This window comes from Phalacrocorax aristotelis, chromosome 14 (assembly GCF_949628215.1).
Source record: "Phalacrocorax aristotelis chromosome 14, bGulAri2.1, whole genome shotgun sequence".
In the NCBI taxonomy this organism is placed as follows: domain Eukaryota; kingdom Metazoa; phylum Chordata; class Aves; order Suliformes; family Phalacrocoracidae; genus Phalacrocorax; species Phalacrocorax aristotelis.
In genome coordinates, this window is record NC_134289.1 from 2,696,209 (window position 1) to 2,723,319 (window position 27,111).

General features: G+C 49.8%; 2 protein-coding genes across 3 annotated transcripts; one reads left to right on the plus strand and one right to left on the minus strand.

The window, feature by feature from the left end:
- Window positions 1-557: 557 nt before the first annotated feature.
- LOC142064512 (lipase member M-like) lies at window positions 558-14,074 on the minus strand. 2 transcript variants are annotated; one of them, XM_075109591.1, is made up of 11 exons: window positions 13,987-14,074; window positions 11,818-11,927; window positions 4,975-5,094; window positions 4,496-4,613; window positions 3,839-4,037; window positions 3,614-3,723; window positions 3,160-3,296; window positions 2,320-2,466; window positions 1,766-1,837; window positions 1,266-1,331; window positions 558-1,083 (listed from the first exon to the last, which is right to left on the minus strand). In XM_075109591.1, the coding sequence occupies exons 3-11, from the start codon at window positions 5,074-5,076 to the stop codon at window positions 850-852; spliced, it is 1,185 nt and encodes a 394-aa protein (XP_074965692.1). In that variant the 5' UTR covers window positions 5,077-5,094; window positions 11,818-11,927; window positions 13,987-14,074; the 3' UTR covers window positions 558-849. The 2 variants fall into 2 exon arrangements, with proteins under 2 accessions (XP_074965692.1, XP_074965693.1); XM_075109592.1 differs by lacking the exon at window positions 13,987-14,074 and having other exon boundaries at window positions 855-1,063; window positions 11,818-11,906.
- A 5,892-nt stretch (window positions 14,075-19,966) lies between these two features.
- On the plus strand, window positions 19,967-26,486 carry LOC142064606 (lipase member M-like). The gene is made up of 9 exons (XM_075109765.1): window positions 19,967-20,050; window positions 20,599-20,764; window positions 22,131-22,329; window positions 22,574-22,683; window positions 23,117-23,253; window positions 23,696-23,839; window positions 25,022-25,093; window positions 25,838-25,903; window positions 26,253-26,486. Exons 1-9 carry the CDS (start codon window positions 19,967-19,969, stop codon window positions 26,484-26,486), a joined length of 1,212 nt encoding a protein of 403 aa, XP_074965866.1.
- The last annotated feature ends 625 nt before the right edge of the window (window positions 26,487-27,111 follow it).

The window sequence follows — 27,111 nt, forward strand, 5'->3', positions numbered from 1 at the left end:
GAGCAGTGGCACAGGCTGCCCAGAGAGGCTGTGGGGTCCCTTCCCTGGAGACATTAAAAACCTGGCTGGACGCGTTCCTGAGCCCCCTGCTCTGGGTGTCCCTGCGCAAGCAGTGGGGTTGGACAAGATGATCTCCAGAGGTCCCTTCCAACCCCTACTATTCTGCGATTCTGTGAAATTCAACTTCCTAGAAAACACAGCTGGGTTTCTTCCATAAGGCGTACCCCAGGTGGTGATGTGGAACACTGTTTTGGGTGGGTTATCTCCCAGGAAAGGCCTAGCCTAACGCCAAGGCCCAGATGTTTCCCTTTCACCACCTCTCAGGCGTGGTGTGCATCACCCTCTCTAGTTTTATTCTACTGAGAATAATTTTTCTCTCCTGCAGTCAGTGCTCACCCCCTCCAGCCTTTCTAGGACCACAGACAAGGTCACTTTCCACCCCTCCTTCACCTAAACCCACAACCCAGAGTACATGCTCAATTTCTGGAGTAAAATTTTGTGCTTGCAATACCATGAGCCAGCAAAAGTTAAAAAAAAAAACAACAACAAAACAGCCAAACAGTTTATCCTGCACACCTCGCCCCAGCAATGGGGTGCAAACAGAACCCCAGTGAGGCCCACCAAGCAAAGGGTTGAAACTTGGCTGTGATGCAAGAGTTTATTGCAATCTGTAGTCACAGAGGGCAGGCAGAAATAACACTGTTACGTTTGAGATAGTCGGTGTGAAATAGGGTGATAGGAGACATTTTTAAGAAGGGAAGAGCAGAATGGCAACCCTCACACAAAACCTATGTGTCCAGGCACGTGGGAACAGGTAGCTCCTCCATCCCAGGGAAACACATGGGCCATTCATGGATTTTGCTCCATCAGCGTGACCATCTGCCTGTACATGCGTTGAGGGGCATCCCGACCCCAGTGGTGGTCAAAGTGATTCCAGTCAGGGAAGTGCTCATGAAAAACAAGCTTGGTGATGCGGGGGAGCAAGCGCTGGGTCTCCTGAGGGGGATTCACCCAGTCCTCCCCACCACTCCACAGAGCAGTTGGCACCATCATGTCTTCTATCCTGTACAAAGGGGGGTTGGCCTGGGAGGAGGAAAACACTCCTGGTTTTTGCACGTTCTGACACCAATAGCACTAATGGATGGGGTGTGCTGCCCCTGGCATCCCAGAGGACTTGGGCCATGCTGGCCACTGGAGGAGGCTACCCCAATCCTGGTCCCAGACAGCCCCATCCTCTGCTCTTCCTTCCACAAGTGCCCATTTACCTGGTTGTACTTTTCCTGGTTCTTCTCTCCATAATCAAACTGCTTGAACACCCCGGTTTTGGCAGTCTAGAATGCAGAGGCAAAGTGTTAACCTCATGTGAGTAATCCCTTAGACCAGCCCCACTGCAAACAAAGGGCAGCAGTAGGGTCCAGGTGAGCAGTCTGTACCCAGCACATCCCTGGTGTCTGGGCCAGCACTTGCTGGTGCCCATCCCGTGGGCCAGAGCAAAGAGGGAGTCCCAAAAACACCTACATGGGGTCCTTACCTAAGGCAGAGGTGGGTATCTGGTGACTCTGGCTTGGTCAGCCAGAAGCAGTAGCTAACAGCTGTGGCTTTTGAGACACCTTGGCGCAGCAACTTAAAAATCGCTTTTATTGGCTTTTCTGATTCTACCTCCTTACCTGTCTCCAGGGCGAATGAAGTAGCATTGTAAAATACTGTATTCATGGATTAAAACAAAAAGCATTAGTTACAGTTTTTATAAAATCAGAGTCTCTACCTGTCCCCAGTGGAGAAGAGTTTTTACTGATGTATAGTCTGGAAAATGAGCTAGGTATACATCCAGTCGGCTCTGAAGGAAAAAGAAAGCATTTTGTGAGTTGGGAATTATGAAAATCTGTCTAGGCAAAAACAATCATTTTGTCTTGTAGCTGCAATATAAACATTATATGTTCCAGCAGCTTTATTCTGTTCAGAGCTAGGAGTAGCTTTTAAAGGTAAACCAGTTAACCATTACTTCAAAATGGAAATACAACTGGTCCTATCAATTTTTTTGTTATTTTTTTCTGTAAACTTGTTGCAGGCCAGCAGAAAATGAGGCAGGAGATACCTTTCCTTTGCAGACAAGACCATAAGTGATTCTTTCCTACCGAAGCCTCCATTAGGTTTAACACCCCAACATCACTGAAAGAAATCTTCAAATAACTGCTGCCTTGAACAGTGCTTTTCATACCTTATTTTGGTTTTTAAATTCATATTTGTATCTCATTAGCTGTCTCCAGGTATTTAGGAAAACTGGAGATGGCTGTGACCTGGAGTCCCTGATGCACCCACCATGTTCAAGTTCTTCTTGTTGTACCCGCCAATGAGGAAGATCTCATTTTCACAGACTTCAGCTGTCAGTAGATTGCTGCACGTCTTGGCAATGGTGGCTCTCTCCTTCCTCCCCACCAGAGTCAGTTGTTTTGTTCCAAATATTGCCTGCAAGAGCACAACAAAACAGGTCACAATGGGTCCTGCAACACACGTTCCCTCTCCACAGGAACATCTTGTCCCCAGCCAGTGCTGACAGGCAATCCTCAATATGATTGTTGACACATTTGGGCTAGACAGACTCTAGAGGAGGTTGACCCATGGTCACACCCGACTCTCAGAGCAGCATGAAACCATCACTGTCCTTTCCATGCCATGCTACCATCCCCGTTGTCCTGGTGCGTCATCCCTAAGGTACCAGCTTCCAAAGCTCAGCCCAGGACGGCCAGAATCATGCCATTTGTGTGCCTCCTCCTTTGACAGATGCTCCTCAAGTGGAGTGCATCCAGGGAGAGCACCAGCAACCCTTCCAGCTGCTGGAGCAAAGGGTGGAAGGGAGGCGGTGTGCGGCTGCTCTGAGCACCTATTGGGCTAAGGGACTGAGGTGCAGTGAGGTCAATAAGCAAAACCATAAACAGTAATGATAGAGAGGTACAGATATTTTAAACAGTGAAAACTGGTCGTGCTCAGCTGTATGGAGAGGGACATCCCTGTTTGGGATTTTGGGATCACTCGCCTCCCCTCATGTGCCTCCAACACCTGTCACAGGCATGGGCTCAGTGCAGAGCAGCAACGTGGGGGACATGAGCTGCCAAAAACTCCTGGGTTTTGGTAGCAGTAACACACAAACTCCTCACGTACCTTCAACACTGCGTCTGGTAAAAATGCTATCTTTAACACAGGGCCTTTGACGTGATGAAAGGTGTAGAGAGGAGCCAGCGCAAAGAAGAGTTTGATTTTCTCAGCCAGCTGTGGCATGCTAGAAAACGCTATGAAACCTGGAAAGCAGCAAGAGATCACAATAACCCCAACAGCAACAGCACTCATCCCAGATTCCCTGTTTGAGACGCAGGGTCTGAACAAAATGGAGCTGCATTGCTTCTGGATGTCAGCACAACCCAGAACCGATGGGCAAGATGCAGCAAACCTCTCCCATGCAGAAGGACCAAGAAGTCAGGTGGGAAAAGTGGCTGCATGGTCAGTGCAGCCCTCTCCCCAGCAGTCTCCAGTTTGGCACAGATATTGATGACCCTCTCTCATGGCATCCTGGCACCCCATGCCTGTCTACTGCCCACTCCTCCTCCTCTTAACTCACCCAGAGAGTTGCCCTGAGCGTGGCCAACATAGAACAGTTTCTCCTGCCCAGTTTGCCTTAGGATGAAGCCCACCAGGGCGGGGAGGTCATACACAGCCATCTCATGGAAGCTGGGAAGCAAAGGGAGAAGCTGGAGGAGGTGCCCATCTCCCAACCTCCCATGGACATCAGGTGATTGGCAGTGGCAGCCCAGCATCCGTGCCCCATCCTTGGTCGCCTCCTCACCTGAAATCCCAAAACTCCTCTTCGTCAACAGAAAGGTTCAGGTGCCGGCAGGACCAGGTGTTGCCCCGGCTGTTTCCAATCCAGACATCGTACCCAGCATCCGCAAGGATGAAGCCCAGGCTGCTGTTGGGGAGGTTGTCCACCCAGTGACCACCATCTAAACTGAATCCATGCACTATCAACACAGGTGACCTGGATCCTGAAGGAGGAAAAATCAGGTATTTCGCACAAAAAAAACCTCTTCCCATAGGGAAATAAAATGGCCCTGTGAATTTCAGTATTATTTTCTGCAGGATGCACGTTAAATATTTTCTCCTCCCATAATTTCCCTGGCTCTGCTTCTGCTTTTTTTGTTTGAAGGACTTTTGCCACCTCTGGCCCTGAGAGAACCTTGGACCAGGCAAGGGGTTTGCTCTAGGGAAGGAGCCTGTGGGGCTCGCTGGGTTACACTGCCTTGTCCCAGATGCAGCAAAACATGATGCTGAGCTCCTGCATCCCCAGGGACACCTCAAGGCAGCTGAACAAAAACTTCTAATCCCTCTTCCAGCTGCCAAAATGTGTCTGATGGCACAGGCGTTTTCACTGACTTTGCCTTGCACACTGCCTCATCCCTGACCAGGGTCACAGCTGCTTCACCATCAGTGAAACCGAGCCTACCTGAGTGCCCAGTGTCCCCCTTGCCATGGGGAATCCGGTTGAGGCTAAGGAAGTAGCCGTCCTCTGTCAGCACATCATACTCCTCACTGTGATAGCCGTGGAAACGGATCTTCTCGCTCTGCAGGGACAACAGTCCGAGGGGAGATGGTAACTTGTTGGTATCCATCATCCTGTGCCTGACCCAATGACACCCACTCCTGCCACCCATGCTCTCCGGTGTCACCTCCACCAGCACACATGAGACTCAGAGGTCCATCTACATTAGAGGGAGAGGCCAACCTCAAACTGAGGGCAAGAAGTGAGTGACACCCATGCAAATATTGGAAACTCCTGGTGACCCAAGCTGCTCAGCTGACCTCAGGTGCAGATGTCAGGGTAAGGGATGGGGAGAGCCCAGGTTGTCCCTCAGGGAGGACTTTGGGCACACCACCTGGGGAAGCCAAGATCCTGCGGGTGTGTTTGACGCCCCCAGCACTTACGATGTTCATTGACTGCTCGGGGTTGTCATGGCTCACTCCAGCAAGTGGGATGGCATCACCCAGCCCCTGGGCCAGGCACAGGGCCACCAGCAGCAGCCACATCTCGCCTCTCCGCAGCACCTAGGGAATATTGGTGTTGGCATGAGCAGGATGATGTGTGCACTGGAGGCACGAGCAAACACTGTGCAGCTCCAACACTGTTGGCAGCACTGCCAAAGCCTGGTGCTGTGGAGTGTGCATTTCCAGCCCAAACTGTGCCAGCTGCTACACCACAAGGGACACTCTGCCCAGCATTGGCTGCTCAGCAGCATCCTGCAGCTCTGGCTGAAGCCAGCTGAGCAAGAGTACACAGTGGCACACAGGTGGCAAGAGCTGAGGGTCGCCAGGGGATGCAGTGATGAAATGGAAAAGGCCACATCTGGCCTGGAGGGGGGCTCTGAGCCAGGCACAGCTGGGGCTGGCAGGGGCTCAGGGAAAGCCACATTTGCCCTTCCTCAGCACTCCTTCTCCAGACACTACCAGAGGCTAACCAGATCACTGGTTTGACTCCACAGAGGTGCTTTTATGGTCCCACCTTGAGTGTTAAAACCTACCGGTGCTGCTACTCATCACCTGGCACACACGAGTCCCCTCTCCAGGTGGGGGTTTCTGCTCTGCAAGAATGTCACCAGCCTCTGAGAGCCCATTTTCCACCTATGAACCACATCCACGCTGTGCAGGTGGAGGGCCACTGGCTTAAGTTTGTATTTGTAGAGCTGTCTTAATATGTCATTGTTACCTCCCACCAAAATCCACTTCCTAATGCTTCCCAATCCCCTGTGTCGTTAGGAACTCACCCCAGGCACATCTTGTTGACCCTTCCCACCTGGCCCTGGTCCAGCTGCAAGTGCAGTGTGGGACAAGCAGCCTCCATCCACCCCCTGACTGGGAAAATCATCAGAATGCTTCCCCTGAAAACATCTTCCCCCAAGAAGGAGGGGTCATGTTCTGCAGGAGCTTCCCTGCTCCATCCCTGCCTTGGATGGTTTATAGCTTGTCTCCATGAGCTTTGCCCTCCCCAGCACCCTAGCCCAAGTGGACCCAGACTTCAGGACAGGTCCAGTGAAGTCCATTTCCCTGGTGACCCTATTTCAGGAGCTAGAAAAACTCTACCTCCTAGAGGAGGCATCTGGGTGCATTTTCTCAGCATCCTTCCAGCATGGAAAAGTCTTCCTGGTCTGCTCAGGAAAATGGGAACAAGTACCCATTGCACAGCACCATGTGGGCAGCAGAAAAATCCACACTATCACATATTAAAACAAAGTGTCAACTCAAGCCTTGCCCTGTGTTCAAGTCCACCATCAACATCTTGGTGCCTACATCTTCCTGTGCACGTGAGGACATCCTGGGATGAAACTGCTGTGATGGTTGAAGGAAGGAGAGGTTGGATTGCCCTGTGATCCTTTAGACAAACAGCATTGCTAAACCCAATCTCCTGTGCTGGCACTTGGCCTGTCCAGCTGCCAAACACCAGTGGCCGCAACTGCAGGCTAGATCCATTGGTGCAAATCACCACTTTAAGGTGCTTTTAATCCTCCAAACCATACATGGAAGGAAGGTAGGAAGGACAACAGGAAGGAAGGAATTACAGTGGCTGCTTTCTCACCACGCTCAGTTGCACTCAGATGCAGGCAAGACGTTGCAGGCCATGCCTGGAGACATCAGAGACAAACTAAATTACTGAAATAGCCACTTCAGCAAGCAGTGTGGATTACAAAGGACCAAGACGCCAAGTTTGCAGAGGAATTAGGAGATGACAGAGGGGTCCTCCCCATGCCAGGTGTAACAATATGCTTCCCAGCGCTCTCTTCCTGTTGCAAAACCCAGCCTGAGTTTTCATACCAATTGCATTTTCTTGATGAGCATGTCACCTAGGAAACAGCTTCTTTCCCTTAGGTCTACCCCTTGGCTTTCAAGGCTTGGCTGGACAAAACCACAGCTTGCCTGAGCTAGCACTGGGGATGGTCCTGCTCTGGGGAAGAAGTTGGACCAGAGGTCTGCAGAAGTCCTCTTCAAAAAGCCAGGGCTGGGCTGGACCCATCTGGAGGGGCGTCTACCCATCCCCTGAGCAGAGAGGTCTCCATCCCTGCCAAGCTCTGCCACCATTGCTCATGTCCCCTACATCTGCAGCCAACCTTGCACATCATCACATGCAAGAGGACTTTCCACTGCCCCATGATCGGCAACACCCCACAGACCTGTGGTTTCTATGGCTCATGCTTGGCTCACAACTCTGCACATTTTGTGATGAGGATTTCCTCCAGCGCACCCTCACCCAGTTCCTGAGCAGTGGCAATAAGGTTTCCCATATGACTTGGAGGTCACAACTATAGCTGAAGGTTCTGCTGCCCACGCCAACGTCATCCAGATATTACGGTGGCACACCACGGTAGACATGACCTATGAAAAGTTGTGCCACTAAGCCCACAGATGTCAGTGAGAGCACTGACAAGCATTCAGCCACTTACAGAAGCAACTCCTCTGGCATCCTGAGATTAAAGTCTTTGTGGCAAAGGAGGAAGGGTTAGTCACTGCATACCTGTGGCATTCAGCAAGCACTAATAGACTCCTGGGTTTTGATGTAAAAACATGGTAGGAATACATAAAGACCAGCCAAAATGACAGTCCTCACCTCCTGCAGCCAAGCCTTGGGGTCATGAAAGTCACCTCCAGGCACCCAGCGTGGTCTGAAGCCAGACTGCGATGGGCCATTCCTTGCTCCTTTCCCAGTAGGCGAGTACTCAGCAGAGGAGATGTCAGCTCACTGCCTTGCAGGGGACCTGCCCGCACTGCTGAGCAAGCCTTTCCTCCACAGAACTCAGCCACAGCATGGCCATCTCCTCCAGTCCCTGACTGCCCATCCCCAGCTGGTGCAGCTGCATGCTGCCAAACTTCAGGGCCTCAGCACCACCTGATGGCATACTTGGGCTCAGACCCCAAGTGTTTTGGGCCACTCAGCTCAGGTGTGGGTCCTCCCACCAGTTGCCTACAGCACCAAAGCAAAGTATGTACCAGAGAACATCAACAAACTTGATAAGAACTCAACAGTGCCTTCCTCAGAAAGAGACTGCAACATGTCCCACCATCCAAATCCAGAACTGCTATCTCTAGTGAAAAACTGCTGCTCAGCTGTGAGTCCCTGGGCACAGACAAGCAGGTCAGAGGAGAGCAGAGATCATCTCTGCTCCTTCTCAGAGTTGCCATTCCCAACACATCAGCCCTGGGTAATCCAACCAAGCCAAAGCTAGGGGTGCAGGGACACCCCATCCACTCCGCAAACCAAAATGGATAGAGACCCAGGAAAATGTCTAACCACAGCCAGGAGGACTCAGAGCGCTCCCCCAGCTCACTGGGAAGCACCAGAGCTCATGCCTGCAAAAAACAAGGAGCTCAGATGCAGAGCTGCAAAAGCAGACCATTCAGAGGACACTAACTGCAATGGTGACCAAAACACCCAAGTTCTTCTCCACGCATAAAATGAACAACTGGAGGGATAATAAAGCCTCTTGACTCAGCTGGGATTCTTTCTTTCAGCAACAGCCTGGGCTAGAAGGAGAGCACGCATTGCACATTAAGCTGACCTGCTGCTAGAGGCCCGTCCGTGCAGTCAGGAGGGTTGGCGGCACTGAGGAAACCTGTTCTCTCAGCTTATAAAGAGACACAGAGAGGCTGGAACTTGTCCGTCAACATCTGAAAGCCCAGACCCTCTCCAATAACACTGCCCACTCTTCCTCTCCAGCCCGATGATTCAGACACAGCATCCTGAACCCTGGGGAGCTCAGTAGCAAAGTGCCACGTCTTAAAGGTAGATAATAAGCTGTTGGGCAATGTCCCCATCATGGGGAACACCCAGGCCTTGTGGCATCCTGCAATTGGCTGTTGCATTTTTGGCATACCTCTGCAGAGGGATTGCAGCTGCCTCATATGTAATATTAAGGGCAACATGCCCTGGGGTTGCCTGACAGGTCACCAGCTGCTCAAGCTTGGCTCTCCTGGTGTAGGTACCCATCGGCAATACATGTCAGCTCTGAACGTCAGCAGCAGGCACAGGGACTACGACACTGCCTAGAGGAGGTGGCACTACCATGCCTGGTTGAAAGGGAAGAGGCAGAGCTCGCCCAGGAAAGGAGGAAGAGATACCACGTTCACACAACACTGAAGGTCTGACTTCTATCACTGTGGAGATCCCAAGAGTGGAAGTCCATAGCATACAAAACAAATCGCACATGAGCAGGCATGACAATCAGCCTTCCACGATGGTTCTGTGTCCACAGTACCCTTCAACCACATATCTTGCAGACCCATCACCTCTCCTCCTGCCACAAGAGCAATGGTGGTGGGAAGGGACCTCTGGGGTCTGCATCCCAGCCTCCCACTCACAGCAGGAATGTCACCAGCAGCCGTGGCTCTGTCTAGCCGAGGTGGACCCATGTGACTGAAGAGTGCTATCCAGGGAAAAGCCAGATGGAGGAAAACAAGCATAACCAGCCTGGCATATGGGACAATTATCCCTAAGCCAGCAATTAATGCATTAACGGTTTCTTGTCTATGTTGTGTTTCACAGTTCCTGTGTAGTGCTCACAGAGAATGAGAGACTGGGGTCCCACATGGGTTTACTTCTCCCATATCTCTCATGGTTGAGATATTGGACCTCTCCACTTTCTGCCAGCTAGGGAAAACAGGACAGTCAGCATGGGAGCTGCACAAGGTTGTAGCCCAAATCCTCCCTTCCTTGCATCACCCCATGGATGCTCAAAAGCTTGCTGAGAACCTGTGACCCCCTATTCTCCTGGTGGGATATGAGTATTGGTGCACAGACCAAAGCAGAGTGGCACCTGCTGCCAAGCCAGGGCCAGTGGAGCCCTGGAACAGCAGGCTTATTATTCACACACCCCAATGTATTGCCTTTGACTATGGTCCCTGCATGTAAGATAAATAATAAGATCTGAATGATTGGGCATAAACATTGTTTTGAAAGTCTTGTCCCCATGACACAGCCCTGCTTGTACCCTCCCTGGGCATTTGCTGCCATCCACCTCTGGAGACGTGTCTCCCCTGGCCATGCTGATGTGCCCTTGGTTTTGAACTGCTTTTGCATGTGGCTTCCATGGTTGCAAAGACATCATGTAAGAATATCCTCCTCCCTGTAGGATATGCAAGTCCTAGGAACCACAAATCTGACAGGGGACTCCCAGTTGGTGCCCCCAGGCATGGCCTGCAACGTCTTGCCTGCATCTGAGTGCAACTGAGCGTGGTGAGAAGCAGCCACTGTAATTCCTTCCTTCCTGTTGTCCTTCCTACCGTCCTACCTTCCTTCCATGTGCAGTTTGGAGGATTAAAAGCACCTTAAAGTGGTGATTTACACCAATGGATCTAGCCTGCAGTTGCGGCCATTGGTGTTTGGCAGAGACAAGGAGATGAAGGGGGACCAAATGCATCTCTCTCTGCCCAAAGGGGTCTTGGAGGTGCCAGGACCAGACTGCTCAGAGGGGCACAGCAAGAGCTCCAGAGGCACTGGCACAAGCTGCAGCACAGGGAACCCCAGCTGACCCCAAGGAAACAGACCTTCCTTGTGTGAGCTGGGCATCCCTGTGATAGGGCCTTGAACAGTGGGGTATCCCCCTGCTCAAAGGCAGGTATCTACACACTGAACAGGCTCAGATGCATTTCAGCAGGTTGCCTGGCAGGTCCAGAAAACCGCTAACTGAATCAAGCCCTCAGCTTTTCCTGTCAGCCACATGTCAGCACAAGTCCCTCTTAACACGTCCTTCAGCTTGTGAGCACCCAGAGACATTTGCTTTGCTATTTGGGGGTGAAAAGCTGCTGTATATTCCTTGAAGTCAATGCTGTCTTTCCACCCTGCTGCTGACCTGTGGTGGTTTGCAAAATAGCTTCAGAGGGAGGGGCGGGAGAGGGTTAGTCATGACAGCAATAAAATTATAAGGTAGCAATAGAGCTCAACACAGACCGCATGAAACCTTGCTTCTCCCACTGGTGACAAAGGAGGAAAGTAAACCAGAGACAGAGGGGGTTTTTTCGGTAACAGACTTTACACTCTGCTACTGACAAACCAGAGAAGCCTGAGCTCAAGGTTTTTGCTAAATTAAATTCAACAACATAGATGCACAGACAAAAAGAAACATGCCACCTGCTCTGCATGAGAAGGGACACCAATAAGCTTCATAACCAGTTGAAAAGCATGGAGGACTTATGGAGGGGATTATTTTCCCCCCTTCCTGCTCCTCCACAGCTGCAGAGTAAAGAAAGGCAGCATCAACCAGGGCATCAGGGTGATGCTGGCTGGCAGCAGCCTCTGGGGATCTGTGGTCCAACCTCAGCCCCCGTCAGGGCCAACTTCACAGCTGCAGCAGGTTGTTGAGGGCCTGAAATAACAGCATGACTTATCAATGCATTGTAACAAATGCAACGGAAGCACACCTCTCACTCAGCCATAGCAGCACAAATGTAGCCAGTGATGATACCATTCATAACATGAATGGTGAGAGGGCTAGACCTGGCCAGACCGCCCTTTTCCATCCTCCAGCAGAGAGGGCTCCATCCCCGCAATGCTCCTGCACTGGGTGGCCATGGCCAGGCTGTAGAACCACCTTATGAGGTGGCACCTCGTGCTCAAGGAGTGGTGAACAACCATTTGTACCAAAAAGCTACACTTTCCATGAGGGTTTGGGCAGATCATCTCCCACAGTAGTACTTTCACAGCACTTTCTGCTGCCTGGTCTTTCCCTTTTCCTTCAGAGAGCACTGTCCCATGGATGACAATCAGTGCAAGACATCAGTGCTTACCTGACCAGACAGCAGCTAGCTGAAGAGCAGGAGCACTGAGAAATTTAGGAAAGATGCACATGATTAAAGCAGCTTTAGGCAGGTGGTCTTGGAGGCAGAGCCATGGGGGACTGCAGAGAAGAGAGGGCAGAGTTACTGGGATGCAGTGACCATGGCCCCCCAAGGCTGTGCACCCTCCCCAAGGTCTCCCAGAAGTGTTGATATCAACACAGGAAGCTTCTCCAGCAGCAGAAGGCTTTGTAAATGTTGCTGACAAATAGGTGTAAACAGAATAGAATATTTCAGTTGGAAGGGACTTACAACGATCATCTAGTCCAACTGCCTGACCACTTCAGGGCTGACCAAAAGTTAAAGCATATTAGTAAGGGCATTGCCCAAAAGCCTCTTAAACACTGACAGTATTGGGGCATGAACCACCTCTCTAGGAAACCTGTTGTAGTGTTTGAACACCTCTCAGTAAAGAAGTGCTCGTTAATGTCCAGACTGAACCTCTCCTGATACAGCTTTGAACCATTCCCACGAGTCCTGTCCCTGGATCCCAGGGAGAAGAGAACTGCACCTACATCTCCACATCCCTTCCTCAGGAAGGTGCAGAGAGCAATGAGGTCACCCCTCAGCCTCCTTTTCTCCAAACTAGAAAGACCCAGAGGGCTCAGCCACTCCTCATAGGACATTCCTTCCAGCCCTTTCACCAGTTTGTGTGCCCTCCTCTAGATGCATTCAAGGACCTTCATATCCTTCTAAAATGATGGGGCCCAGTACTGCACACAGAACTCAAGGTGAGACCACAGCAACCCTGAATACAGCGTGACAATACCCTCTCTTGATGGGATGGTTATACCCTGCTTGATGCTCCCCAGGATGCGGTTTGTCCTCTTTGGCTGCCAAGGCACACTGCTGCTTTCTGTTGAGCCTGCTGCCCACCAGCACCCCCAGATCCCTTTCTGCAGGGCTGCTCTCCAGTCAATCTTCTCCCAGTTTAGACATGTGCCTGGCATTACTCCATCTCTGGTGCAGAATCTGGCTTTTTGACTTGTTATCTTTCATCCCATTAATCATTGCCTAATGCTACAATCTGTTTAGATCCCTCTGCAAGGCCTCTTGTCCCTCAAGAGAGTCCACAACACCTCTGAGTTTGGTATCACCAGCAAACTTAATAATGGTGCATTCATCCAGATCATGGATCAAAGTATTGATCAGCACTGGCCCTAGAATTGAACCCTGAGGAACACCACTAGTGATGGGTCACCAGTCAGAGGTAGCCCCACTCACTGCTGCCCTTTGAGCCCTGCCATCCAGCCAATTCTTCACCCAGTGCACTGTGAACCTGCTCATCTTACCATTGGACAACTTGTCCAGAAGGGTGCTGTGAGGGACAGTATCAAAAGCCTTACTAAAATCCAGAAAAACACATTCACCACTTTCCCTTCATCCATGAGGTGGGTGACATTATCCTAGAATGGTATCAAATTGGTTAAAGAGGACTTCCACTTTGTGAACCCATGTTGATTGTGCCTAATGATTGCATTACTTTTTAAATGCCTTTCAATAGCACCCAGTATAATCTTCTCCATATTTTTTCCAGGAACTGAGGTTAGACAAACAGGTCTGTACTTCCCTGGGTCTTTCCTCATGCCTTTTTTGTAGATTGGGAAAACATCACCTAGCTTCCAGTCAGCAGGGACCTCCCTACACTCCCAAAACCTTTGATAGATGATTGAGGAGTGTCCTGTCCATAACATCCAGCAGCTCCTTCAGTACTCTGGCGTGAAAACCACCAGGCCCCATGGATTCAGCTGATACAGCTGGTCCCTTACAATTTCTGTGTTCACAAATGGAAAGTCACTGTTCCCGCATTCATGGTCCTCCAACTCAGGGGACTGGGCAGCCCAAGGACTATCAGTATTATTAAAGACTGAGGCAAAAAAATCTTTGAGTGGCTCAGCTTCATCCCTATTACTCAGATGACAATCTGTCGTGGTTTAGCCGGCAGCTCAGCCCCACACAGCTGCTCGCTCCCTCCCCCACCAGTAGATGGGGGAGAGAATCAGAAGGGTAACGCTCACGGGTTGGGATAGGAAACAACAAGAGAAATGCAATGTAAAGGAGAACAATGAGACGCGCAAAGCCCTGGGGGAGGGGGGAAGGGAGGGCAGAGGGGGAACGAACCGCCGAAACGAACAGCACGCGCCGCAGCCGTTCGCCGCCCGCCGACCCGACACCGTGCTGCTCCTGAGCTGCGAAACTGCCCCCCCTCCATATACTGGTCATGGAGTCACATGGTATGGAATGAACCTGCCACTGGCCAGTCGGGGTCAGCCGCCCCCGCCGTGGCCCCGCCCCTCCCAGCCCCCCCCCCCCTCCCCCCGCCACGCGGCAGAGCGGGAAGCCGGAAAGGCGGCCGCCCCCCACAGTGAGGAGAACTAACCCCTTCTCAGCCAAAACCAGCACATCCAGTGTCCAATGTGACCTGGCTTCTATGAAAACAAATTTAATCTGGCTATAGATGTGTCCCTGATTGTCATGTAGCTTTCAAAAAAATTAATTCCAAACCCAGTTTCAAAAGGCAACAAAAACTTTCAAAAATTTGAAAAAATCTAAGAAAATTCAAAATGTGCAATTCTTAAAATCTCTGAAAAATCCATTTCAAAACTCAAGCAAGTCTGAAGCACCCTCGTTCTCCTGCGCTGTCATGCAGGTTGGTAGTGAGCAACATCTTCAGATGTTTCCTTGAACGCCAAGTGCTCTGGTTGACTAGTTCACAGCTGGTCAGAAACTGCATCTCCTGGCACCACGGGCAGATAAAACACACATGTGGTGGGTGTTCACCCCTGTGACTCACACCATCACAAAATCACAGGTTGGAAGGGACCTCAGATATCATCTAGTCCAACCTTTCCAGGAAGAGCCCAGTCTAGACAAGATGGCCCAGCACCCTGTCCACATGAATCTTAAGTGTCCAATGTGGCCGAGTCAACCGCTCTGACTTTAACCCAGAGGCTTTCGATAGAGCAGTCGCAATCACCAGAGTTGACTTCGATACATTCAAGGTGTTCCTTAATGTAGAGCGCAACTCCTCCACCTCTTCTACCTTGCCTGTCCTTATGAAAGAGCCTATAACCACACATCACAATCCCCCAGTCATTTGAGGTGTCCCACCATGTTTCAGTTACTCCTATGATGTCGTACCCTTCTGAGCGGGCACAGAGCTCCAGCTCTTCCTGTTTGTTACCTAGACTGTGTGCATTTGTGTACATACACTTGAGGTGATAAGTGTACATACACTTGAGGTGATAAATGTACACACCAGTCCTGTCGGGATCCAGTACTAATAGCAGGGCCGATGAGAAAGCAGTCCAATGGTTCACCTTGCAATTGCTTTCGAGTAATCCCCTCCTCTCTCTCCCCTTCAGTGGGTGTTTGTTGTTTCAAGAGGAAAATAAAATAACTTCTAAAACCTATGGAATTAGCTTGACTTTGGATTTCAGAATTCTTAGTTTTTATCCCAATTTTGTAGATTAAATTTAATTGCATTTAGACAGATAAGATAAACATATTGTTTCTCCAGTAATGACCTTCACTTTGAAGCCTGGAAACCTGGATTGTGCTGTGGTGATGAGCGTAACAAGGCCCCGACACCATCTCCCTCATTAGCTGATACTTGGTATGTGCTGTGAGCTGCAGCCCTTCCCCGTTCAGGGCCAGATGCTGGGCCAGGCTTGCAGCTACCCAGCATAAACCCCTTCTGCAACACTCTGCCTAGCTGGGAATGCCAGCGCAGCCCAGACGCCCCATCAGCTGCAGGCTGTAGCGTGCACAGGTCTTCTCTCAGCAGATGGCAGATAAGCCTGCGAGCAAGAAAATGCTGATGCTTTGAGATCTGATTGTGGCTGTTTTCCCTGACTTGCTCATGCCTTCATGGTCTGTGTAGAAATTCACCCTGAACTGAGGTCTTTCTGGTGGCCTCCCAGCCCTACTTTATCAGTGCTGCAGGAGAGGTGGGGAGTATCCCTGGGGATGCAGCACAGGCAATAATGAGATGCTGGCTGGGACTGGTGCAGAGAGGGGTGAGGGGACTGGGCTGGGGGGGGTGTGCATGCCTGCATCCTGGTGGTGCACAAAGTCTCGGCAGATATGCTGGATCCTCTCTGTAGGGTCTCCGTCCCACAGCAAGAGCCATGCCATGATCTGCATGCTGGAAATCTCTGGGAATACCTTACTGAAGGCTCAGATCCTGCTCTGCTTTCTTTCAAGCACACTCAAGTTATAAGGGAAGTAATATGGTCCCAGACTTGATGCAAGGACCAGGAGCAGCCATAGCTCCACCAGGATTCTCTTCGGTGTCCTGTCCCCAAAAGGAAGGCAAGTTATGTTGGCATTAATATATGCTGGGAGGAAGGGCGAGTGATTTCTTGTCTCTTCATATTTGATCCTGTTTTCCACCTTTCCTTTTCTCCCTGCAGGGGAAAAGTCAGACTCTGGTCTGAATCACTACTCACATGAGGGTGATCCAGGCTGGGAGGGCTTCTGGCACTGTCTCCAGCTGGTCTTTAGTAAAGACCAGTCATTACAGATTCAAATCAAGGTGGAATTATTTAGGCTTTCGGAAGAATGCATGTTTGCCAGACCTGGCAGGTATCGACACTAGAAGAGGCAACAGGAACCCACAGCATGTAAAGCCAGCACTGCGTCGCTGCAGCATGCCAGTGCGTGGGCACATTGGCAAGGAGCAGAGAGGCGGCCTCAAAGGCAGCGCTGCCAAAAATGACACCCACAGTCCACGTCACCCCTCACCATCCCTGCGGGGAGCTCCTCAGCTACCAGGTGGCCAAAGGCATTGCCAGCTAAGAAGAGGTGAAGTCTGTTGGGCAAGTGCAGGACCAGCAAAAAATGTCTAACGAAGGCTGTGATAACTGGACACAGACCAGATAGAGGTAACTGAAAATTGGGTGGGCATAGATATCCAGCAGAGAAAGTCATCTCTCATTGTGGTCCAGACAGGCATCCTTTGTGCTCAGTAAGAAAAGACACATCCTTCCACCAAAACTGCACTCCATGGCCAATGAGAGTGAAAGGTAGCCTCATCCCCAGCTTCTTCTCTCCCCTGGGATGGATTTCTTTTTCATTTTTTTAAAAAGCACCCCAGTGGTCATTATGGGGACTGGGAGGTTTTGCATGTCTAGGCAGTGGCTTGTTACACACCAGGCGGCAACAAGAAGAGCCAATGAGACCCAACAAGAGCTGGATGCCTTTTCCACAGGAGCTTGCTGGGATGAGCTAGGCTGGCCCCATGCACTCTGCTGTGCCCCATGCACCAAAGCCAGCCCTGTGCACCAACACCCGTGCCATGCATCAATGCCAGCCTGTCATGGTTTAGCCACAGCCAGCAACGAAGCACCACACAGCCACCTCTCCCCCCCACCCCGCTGGAATGGGGGAGAGAATCTGAAGAAAAAAAGTAAGAAAACTTGTGGGTTAAGATACGAACAGTTTAATTAAGAAGAAGAAGGAGAAGGAGAAGGAGAATAATAAATTGTAATAAAAAGGAAAACAATGACAGAGAGAGAAAACAAAGCCTAGGAGAAACAAGTGATGCAACTGCTCGCCACCTGCCAACCGACACCCAGCCCATCCCTGAGCAGCAATCACTGCCCCCCGGCCAACTCCCCACGGTTCATATACTGAGCATGATGTCATATGATATGGAATATCCCTCTGGCCAGTTTGGATCAGCTGTCTTGGCTGTGCCCCCTCTCCTCCCGGCTTCTTGTGCCCCTGGCAGAGTATGGGAGGCTGGGAAAGTCCTTGACTAGTGTAAGCACTGCTTAGCAACAACTAACACATCAGTGTGATATCACATTATTCTCATACTAAATCCAAAACACAGCACTGTACCAGCTACTAGGAAGAAAATTAACTCCAGCCCAGCCAAAACCAGGACACAAACCCATGCACCACAGCCAGCCCTAGTGCAAGTGGAGAGTGGTCCAGAGGCTGCACGTCCTCCAGTCCACAGAGGTCACAGGCAACATCAGGTGATACTGCGCCATATCAAGTGGAAATAACTGACCTGTTACAGTCCTCAACTCTCCCACAGTACCATGAAACTATTCCCTAGCAAGACTGGGTAGGAAGGGTGTCTCTTTTCAGAGCAGAGTCCAGCCCACAGGTAAATTACATGTTTGCAGGAGGAATGATTAGAGGGAGTGGCGACCTGTGATGCTCCTGAATGCGCGGAGCAAAGGGAATAATAGTCCGATGTGTGGTGGGAGAGAGCAGCATGCTTGGGCTGCAGGGACCTCCTGCTCGGTGGACATCAGGAAGAAAGGCACCCATGCCTGTTGTGCTGCAGCCCCTGGACCGCAACAGGTAATCCCTCCTCCTTGGGTGCCTCTGCCTTCACACAGGCTGCCAGTGAGGGGCCATCACTGGGGTCAGCAGGAGAGAGCTGTAGGTAGTTGAAGAGACCCACAGATGGGATGGCAGGCCTTCTCTGGGAGTCCTGGGAGGTTGGCTGTTGGGAGGAAAGGACCATCCCAGGCAAGGCTCTTCCCTTGAATTTGCATGCCATTCCCTTGATGTTATGCCACAAAAATGCTTTCCATCTCTCCTTGCTTTTCTGAAAGGCTCAGTCTTAAAAGTAATGAGACCGGTCTCCTGGGACTGGGCAGCTGCAGGAGGGCTGTGTTGAGTGCATGTGGATGCTGTCCTTGCTGTGCCTCCCACCTCTGCCTGTGTGTCCCAGAGACCTGTGTGCTCCTCAGGAGAACCCTGGGAACAGTCCCTCAGCCGCCTTCCAGGGAAGTAGAACCCTGCTGCACAGCAGGAAGGTCAGCAGTGACAGGTGATACTATGAGGGTGTCCTGGCCCTGAATCACAACTGGGGGGGTTCAGGGAGGAGGTGGGAATCATTCTTCCCCCAGAGCAGGGAGAGCCAAGGGAGGTGGGGTGTCACTGTCCGGGGGGGGGGGGGGGAGTGGGGGGGAAAGGGTGCGGGGAGGCCAGGTCTCTGCTGGGCCAAGCCACAGCCACCACAACCTTATGCTGGCAATACCCTGCTGTGAGCAGGATGGTGGACAAGCAATGTCCCAAGGTCCTGTGTGATCTTCCACATATCTGCTCCAGAGACAACAGAGGGAGCAGGTGCCTTCTCTCCAGCTGCAAAACGACCTCCTGCAGCCTGGGAATCTGGTGCCTCCAGCAGAAGAGAGAGGGGACGATGAGGGTTAGCTGGGAAACAACAGAAACCTTCTCACAGTTCTTCTATCTTTTCCCAGAAAGATATTTTGCAGTGAAGCAATAGGGTGGATGCAAGATACCTGGTGATGGTTTCTGGCCATGGTTACTGCTTCCCACGCCACCCAGCACAGGCACATTCATTTGGTGGAGATTTGGCAGGGCTCCTTGCTGTTGGCTCCATGCAATTTAAGTATTTAAGCATGTCACACAAGAACTGAGGCAGTATTTCTGTTACAGATTTATTCCCTCCAACAAATAAAATGATAGTAAGAGGGTTTGTGGCCTGAACACGCCAAAACAGATGCTTCAAAACCCTTCTCAGGAAGAACAGCAGGTCCCTTGGGATAGTATTTCACTCAGGTTTGCAAAAACAACTCAGATGTGTCCCGGGGTCTCCTTCAGCCAGAAGGAGAGCCCAACCAAATCACATTATTTGATTTCATATTAAGAACAAGACCTCCATGGTCCTGAAACTTAAAATTGGGTGGTTTACTCCTGATTAGATCAGTTTAACCAAATAATCTATTCTTCAGACCATCTGAGCCATCATTTTAGATGAATAGCCTATAATCATCCCCTCGAAGACCAGAATCGCCTGGGAGGGTATAGCCATATATGTACACATGCATTTATTTTTTTTAATACAAGGGTCTGATGGAGGATGTGTGATTAAAATGTGCTGGAACTTGTACTCTGGCATTGTTCAAGATGAAGAAAATGAGCCATTTTTTGAACCAATTAGACGATTACAAATTTATAATAATTTCACCTGTTAAGAGATGAAATTGGTATACTAACAGAAGTGTAGTGCAGGCCAAGCGAAGTGTGTGCAATCTCTGGCTTCTGTGTCCATTCCTTCACTGTCTCTCACGCTCATCCTCATCATGTTCACAATGTTTTGCAGAGTACGATGATGTGGCTGTTCATAACCATTGCTTATTTAATGTGCGTCAGTGAAGTGTCAAATGCGAGCCCTGAGGTGTCCATGGATGTTGTAAGTCCTGACTTCTCTCCCTTCTTTTCCTGCTTGGGCATGAAGCTACCTATGCTGCCATAGTCTGGGCAGGACCCATGGTCTCTATGTATGTATCTTCACCACCCTGGTTTGGTACCAGAGTTTTATTAAAGCTTTTATCTCCCTGTGCTTATGTACACGGACATTTATGGCAGACATTTATGGGGGAGTTTGATCCAAGTCAACAGGTTTTGTCAACACAGCTGTCTCAGGCTTGGAGCTTCACTATCATTGCTGCCCTGCTCTTCACAAGCATTGATTGCAACATGAAAAGCAACAATGGGTCTTTCTTTACCAGACCTGCTCAGGGAGTGAGGGAAACCCACACTCGCCAATATCACTGCAGTGTTGGTAGAAGGCACATTGGGAGGTCCCTACTCCACCCTCCTGCTGACAGTAGGAGTCAGCACCACTGGCTCAGGGCAGCCACTGCTGTCTTCACCCAGCCAGTCTCCATGACACCCTCCAGGACAGAGACCCCGCACCTCCTTGGGGACCTGTCCCACGCTGCCCTTCTCTTCCCACAGGGTGAAATTATCCGCTACCATGGGTACCCCTACGAGGAGCATGAAGTGCTGACAGACGATGGCTATTACCTCACCATGCAGAGGATTCCTCATGGCAGAAGCAACCCAGGAAGCATGAGCTCCTCGCACAAAGCAGAGGCACAAGGCTCCAGCATGTTCTGTCCCTGTAAGTGCAACAAGGTCTGCCTGCCTGTCCAGGGACCCTGAGAACTTTGCTGGGCTGGAGTAGGCCATGGTCAGGGCTGCCTGATCATGGGCTGCGTCCTCAAGGAGAAAATTTTCCCTGTAGGATTAGCCTTGGGAGCAGAAGAAATACAGGTGTCCACCTTTTCTGAGAGGATCTGCTCTTCTTTTTCTGAGAGGATCTGCTCCAAAGAGGAAGGGAAAGATAAGGAGAATGAATGGGACGGAGAAACCTTGCCCCAGGTTTTACTCCAGCCTAAAGTCAGCTAGTGGAGCAGCAAAAAGCCATTTGTCAGCAAAGAGACCACACATGCCCAGTCCAACGCCATCTCACCATTTTGGCTCCTTTCTGTTCTTCACTTGAACTGCTGTTTCAAAGTGAAGGGGGTGATGCCCCGTTCCTGGCAGGGTGTCCCTCTCCTGGGAAGTGGGAGGACTAGTGTGTCAGCATGGCAAATAAGCGTAAAAAGCCAGATTCCCATTCAGGACATTTTCTCCTCCGCTGTCTAGGGTGGAAATGTGAGTCCTATACTGAGGGTCTAGAAAGCAACAGAAAAAAGAGGAGACAAAGGTGGGAAAGAAAAGGTCACTTTCAGTTCAACTTTCTCATGCTGCAACCTGTGGTCTCCCTACAGTATGAATTCAGATATCCTTATGATGAGCCTGTTGTGGCTGTAAAGTTGGACCTGCTTTGAGCAGGGGATTGGAGCAGAGACCTCCAGAGGTCCTTTCCAAACTAAATCTTTCCATAATCTCTCTTCCACTCTCTTCCTACAGCATTTCAGGCTTCCTGGTCCTCTGTAAAAAAGATCTTTAAGTTTGTTCTGGGGAGCTGAGACTTGCCCATATAGCTTAAAGTGGGCAGAAGCGGGTGGAGGAGATGCTTTTGACCCCTCCAGTACCTGCGTCGCTTGCAATGGGGCATCATGGTGTTGCCATGTCATGGGAGATACTTAGACCCTGCTGGGTTTTCAATGTCTCCTGGTCAGACCCAGAGTACCTGAGCCAAACAAAAGGCACTGTGAAGAGGGTGGTCTCAATGCAAAGGGCACAGTCAGAGTCCAGACAGACATGGGGCTCGGTTTCTTTCTTCCTGGGAGCATGATTTACTGAGCTCCATTCAGTGTGGAGTCCAAACTTATTTTTCAGCTTTGCTATGTTGATTTGCTCTGCCCTGGGATGACCAAAAAGCCTACTTCAAAAACACCTCTCCAAAGAGGCTGGGGACATAGGTGACCATGTCCCTGCACTGGAGTCAGTTCCCCAGGTGGTTGCTGCCAAAGTAACACCTGGATGTGAATGGTCAGTTTTGCTAGTGGTCAGAGAAAATTATCCTTTTCTTTCTTCAGCTCCAAAGCCTGCAGTCCTCCTGCAGCATGGCCTGGTTTTGGAGGGAAGCAACTGGGTTACCAACTTACCCAACAGCAGCCTGGGCTTCATCCTCGCCGATGCTGGCTACGACATCTGGATTGGAAACAGTCGGGGGAACAGCTGGTCACGAAAGCACAAAGAGTTTGAGTTTCACCAACAGGAATACTCAGCTTACAGGTATTTTCTGCAAAACTGAAGGGTGGGCAGGTATCTGGTGCCTTTAGCGGTGTCTGCTGGAGTAGGGTGGGGAAGCAGCACCACTGATAGTCGCACCGTCTGCCAGTGGGCATAAACCGACACCACTGAGATGCCACGGCAGTGCCCATACCTGCCCTCGCCCTCACCCGCTGCCCTTGCCATACCCTGCCCATCACTCTCAAGGTCAGCAAGTGTGATTTTCTCATGTGCCTCTCCATTGCAGCTTTCATGAAATGGCCATGTATGACCTTCCAGCAATGATCAACTATATTCTGCAGAAAACTGGACAGGAGCAGTTATACTATGTGGCTTATTCTCAAGGCACCACCACAGGTACTTAGGAGGAGATCAGACCACTCTCAGAGTTATATTAACTATGCACCCCCAGTTTGGCACTGTTCTCCTGAGAGCTTGGACAGGGAGGGTAATGTCCGGGCACACCCAAACAACGAAGGGAAAAGAGCAGGTGAAAATCCCTGTTTGCTTTAACAGAACAGTTTTGAGCAGTAACAGCCCAAAAATGGTTGCAGTAATGGCTTTTGGTGCATTCCACTCCTGCCAGAGCTCCAAGAGGGCTTGCAGGAGTTGTAGTTGGGCTGAGCAGTCAGGCTGGGAGCTGAAATGCATCAGCAGCAAAGGCTTCAGGTCAAGACACCAACCTGCTAAAGCAACCTCCAAGGGTCCTTCCAATGGGCACACACACCTGGGAGTCAACAACTCCTTCAGAAATCAGATGGCCGGGTCTGCTTCCTTCTCCCTTCTGCAGGTTTCATTGCATTTTCATCTATTCCTGAGCTGGATCACAAAATCAAGATGTTTTTCGCCTTGGCTCCTATCACCACAAGCTCAAATATGAAGTCACCCTTGGTAAGGGTGTTTGACCTTCCTGAGCCACTGGTTAAGGTACATCCTTGCCACATACTCATCTAGTGTGAAGGGGAAGGAGGGAACAGGAAGGTCTCATCACCTGAGACACACTGTGCTTGTACATCGCTTTCATTTCCCTACCCTCTGCGTGCTCTTTGTATTGAGCAGGTATGTTTGTGCCCGTACTCTTGAGCCTGCAGGGCATTAAACAATGTAAAACATCCTCCTGTCCAGCCCTAACCAGAGAAGAGCTATTTCTAGATGTTGTTTTTTGGTCCATCCTCTTAGCAGAAACCTTTTATAGGAAGGTCAGAGCTCTTTCAGGGCCATGGCCATTTCTGAAAAGCCAAAATTACAAAGCACAACAAAGCTGTGCCAAGGAGACGAGCAAATTTCAGGGGTAAGCAGAGAGGTGGGGAGCATCTGGAGGCAAAAGAGGAATGTGAACCACGCTAATCAATACCTTTGACTTTCACAGCTCATTTTAGGACACACGGTGGTCTTCAATAAGGGAGAGATCTTGCAGCAAGTGATTTCCAGTCTGTGCAGCTACCACATCTTTAAAAGCTTCTGCTCCTTGGCCCTTTACTTGTCTGGCGGGTTTACCAACAGCTTAAATGTGGTAAGTACACTCCAGCTCACCTTTTAAGTGATCCAGTTTCTTACTATTTGAGCCCAAGTTGTCACAGAGCTGCCTTCACCTAGCCTTTTGCATCTTCGACTTGTCGAAAATTCTGGCCACTGTGTCAGCATTTTGCAATCTGGCAATTGCATTGGCCATTGCAATGCTCTTGCATTGGCACCAGAGGGAAGCCCAGAGTGCACACAAGGTCACACATCAACGGGGCACATTCTCTCCCCAGCAGGGATGATGCCAAAGGGGAAAGCGCAGAAATTCAGTCAGGTGTTCCAGGGGGTCCCAGGGTTTCTCTTTCACTAAGTGATTTGTAATTTCACATGTGTTTTGATAACAAAACAGGCTCTTATGGAACGAACTCCCCTTCAATCCACTGCTATGAGAGGTAGGCCCTCAGACTCTTCAGTCTACCACCCCTTAGAACATATTTATCCCTGAATCAGAGCCTTTCCTTGTGCAACACTGCACTGAACACAGTCATAGAAAAATTCAGGCTGGAGGCACCAAGGTGGGGGGGTCTCCATCCCAACCCTGTTCCCACCAGGGCCAACGCAACAGCTACAGTTGGTTGCCTGGGGACATGTCCGGCCCAGAAAGCCCTATTTCCTTGGGACCAGGCAAGATTTCGAGGTCCAGATCCTGCCACAAACCATGCATGTGAGTAAAATTGGACACAGGTCCACATAGGGTATCAAGCAAAAATAGCTTGACCATAGATGGAGTCATAGCTGGACCACTGTTTCTCAGGGAAAGTGTTGGTGTCATTTCTTAATATTCCAAGGATAGAAACATGTTAGAAACAACATGTAGAGCTACTGTGATGCGCTGAACATTGTCTTTGCAAAAGGATCCTGAGCACAAGATACAGACTTTTACTTTGGTTTGAAAACCACATAGACTCATTACCTGACCCACCAACCCAGGGGAATTGCTCGGCTTACTGAAGGGAGCGCTACAGCACCTTTGTGCTGCTGTCTGTGGTATGCGTTCACATGGTATGTGGCTAAGCTGTGCCTTCACAGAGCTAAGACAAAGCAGTTTGTACAAATGCAAGCTCCAGCTAGCCTGTGCAAGTAAGACTTTTGTGGCTAATGAACAGGATCAGTTGTATTTCTAATGCAATTTCCCTCCATGCAGAGAATAAATGTCTCCAATGGTTTCTTGCAGAGCCGCATAGATGTCTATCTGTCCCACTACCCTGATTCAACATCCGTAAAAAACATGTTACATTGGCGCCAGGTAATATTTCCTGCTGCAGAAAAAGACTGCATGCAATCAGGGCCCATGGTCTCTTCTCTTAGCTGCTGAGAATGTCTTCTCAATGCTTGAGTATAATCCTCCATTGCTCTTCCTGCAGAATAATTACAGAGAAAGGGGAAAATTGACATGAAACACTGGTGCAGATGCAGTTCTTTTGGCCATAACTTTCAACAAAAGATGACCAAGAGTCTTTGGAGCTGGTAGGAAATGGAGATGGAAGCAAAAACTGGTAATAAACCAGCACAGGAGATGCTAAAGGCTAAAAGCTGAGGGTCGGTAGAGACAACTAATCATACAAAAACTAATCATTGAAAACATGCACAGACTCATATCCTTCTGTTGTAGACATTAACTGTGACAGACAAAGGAAACTTGCCCAAAGGTCTGATTAATGTCTTCTTTGAAGCTAGCTCTGGGTAGTACACTAGGTACACTGTGAGTTTCTGGGGCCTCAGCCTCCAGGCAACTATGTTTTGCAGCTCACCAGCCACCCAAAAGAGGAGGGATGAAAGACATGAGCAATGCCAGGCAATCTTGCAGGCCATGCTGAGATCTTCCTCTCAAAAGACAATCCTCCCAAAAGGCAATATCACACATAACAAATAGCATCCCTGAGCCTTGGTGGCAGGAGGGAGCAGTGCAGTTCCCCAGTCATCTCTTTTATCTTTCTTATGGTCCCCTCTAATGCATGGATAATAAACACAGCTCTCTCCCCTTTTCCAGATCTACCAAACAGGGGAATTCAAATATTATGATTATGGCAGTGACAACATGCTTCATTACAACCAGGTAAGAGAAATCCACTCTAATTTGTCAGTTTTAAGAGAGGAAAAAAAGGAAATAGAAAATTACAATTAAAATATTGCAGTGGCTGAGACTGAATTTTATAGTATTTAGGGAACTTACCTTATATGGTCGAACAGGTTTGTACCTTTCTTACAAAAAAGAGGTCTGTGGTGTCATTCGGTGATGACCTTTTGACCCTCTGGTGAAAAGCACAGGAGCCTAAGGCATAGTTAGGATGTCTGGTGATACTTTCTGTACCATCTCTCGGGACAGGGGAGAAATTCCAAGCAGCAATCAGGAATACTTTGAATTTTTTACTTTCCTTCCTCAAGCCAAACTATTTGTCTTCCAGACCACACCTCCTTTCTACAAGCTGGAAAATATGAAAGCCCCACTTGCTGCATGGTATGGTGGCAGGGACTGGATTTCGGTCCCTGAAGATGTAAACATCACACTGCCTCGTATAACCAATGTGGCATACAAAAAGTACATTCCTGAATTTGTCCACTTTGATTTCCTTTGGGGTATGCAGGCTTATGAACAAGTGTACAAAGAAATTCTTGAACTGATGGAGAAGACTGCATAGAGTTGGCCTAGAGTAATTGTTGGTTTCTCATTTTACTTCTGGGCCTTTTTTTTTTTATTTGGAAAAAAAAAGTGAAGAAAGAAAGAGGGGGGAAAGGCTCATTAAACTACTACGCTTGGTTTGGATTGATATTACTCTGGCAAATGAGAAAAACAAACCAATCCAATAATCAGGAAGACACATAGGATTTGTGTTAAATAGGTTGAGGTCCTTGCAGAAGTTGGGCATGGCCCTTGGACCCTGAGTCTCCCAGGTGCCTCACTCATGTGGGTTTCCAGCAACAAGCAATTTCAGTGGAATTTGTCTCCTGATTGCCGTGGAGGCTCTGGCCTCCCTACGCTTGGGTTCCCAGCTGCAGACACCTGGACAGCAGCTCAGGTCTCTCCTGGATGCAGGTGTTTCATGAGAGTAGGAATGCTCGGATGTGACCACCTGGTGGGTTGAGTGATGAATCCTTCTGGTGTAGCTTTATCTACCTTCTGACGACCCTTCCACAATAAGAATCTCAACATCCTGACATCCATTCCTTTACTTTCAGTCGCAAGGAGCTAGAAACTTTCTGCATGGTGACAATAAAAAGAGGTTGTGGGGTTTTTTTCCATGGAAACTGTCCATTTTGCTAACA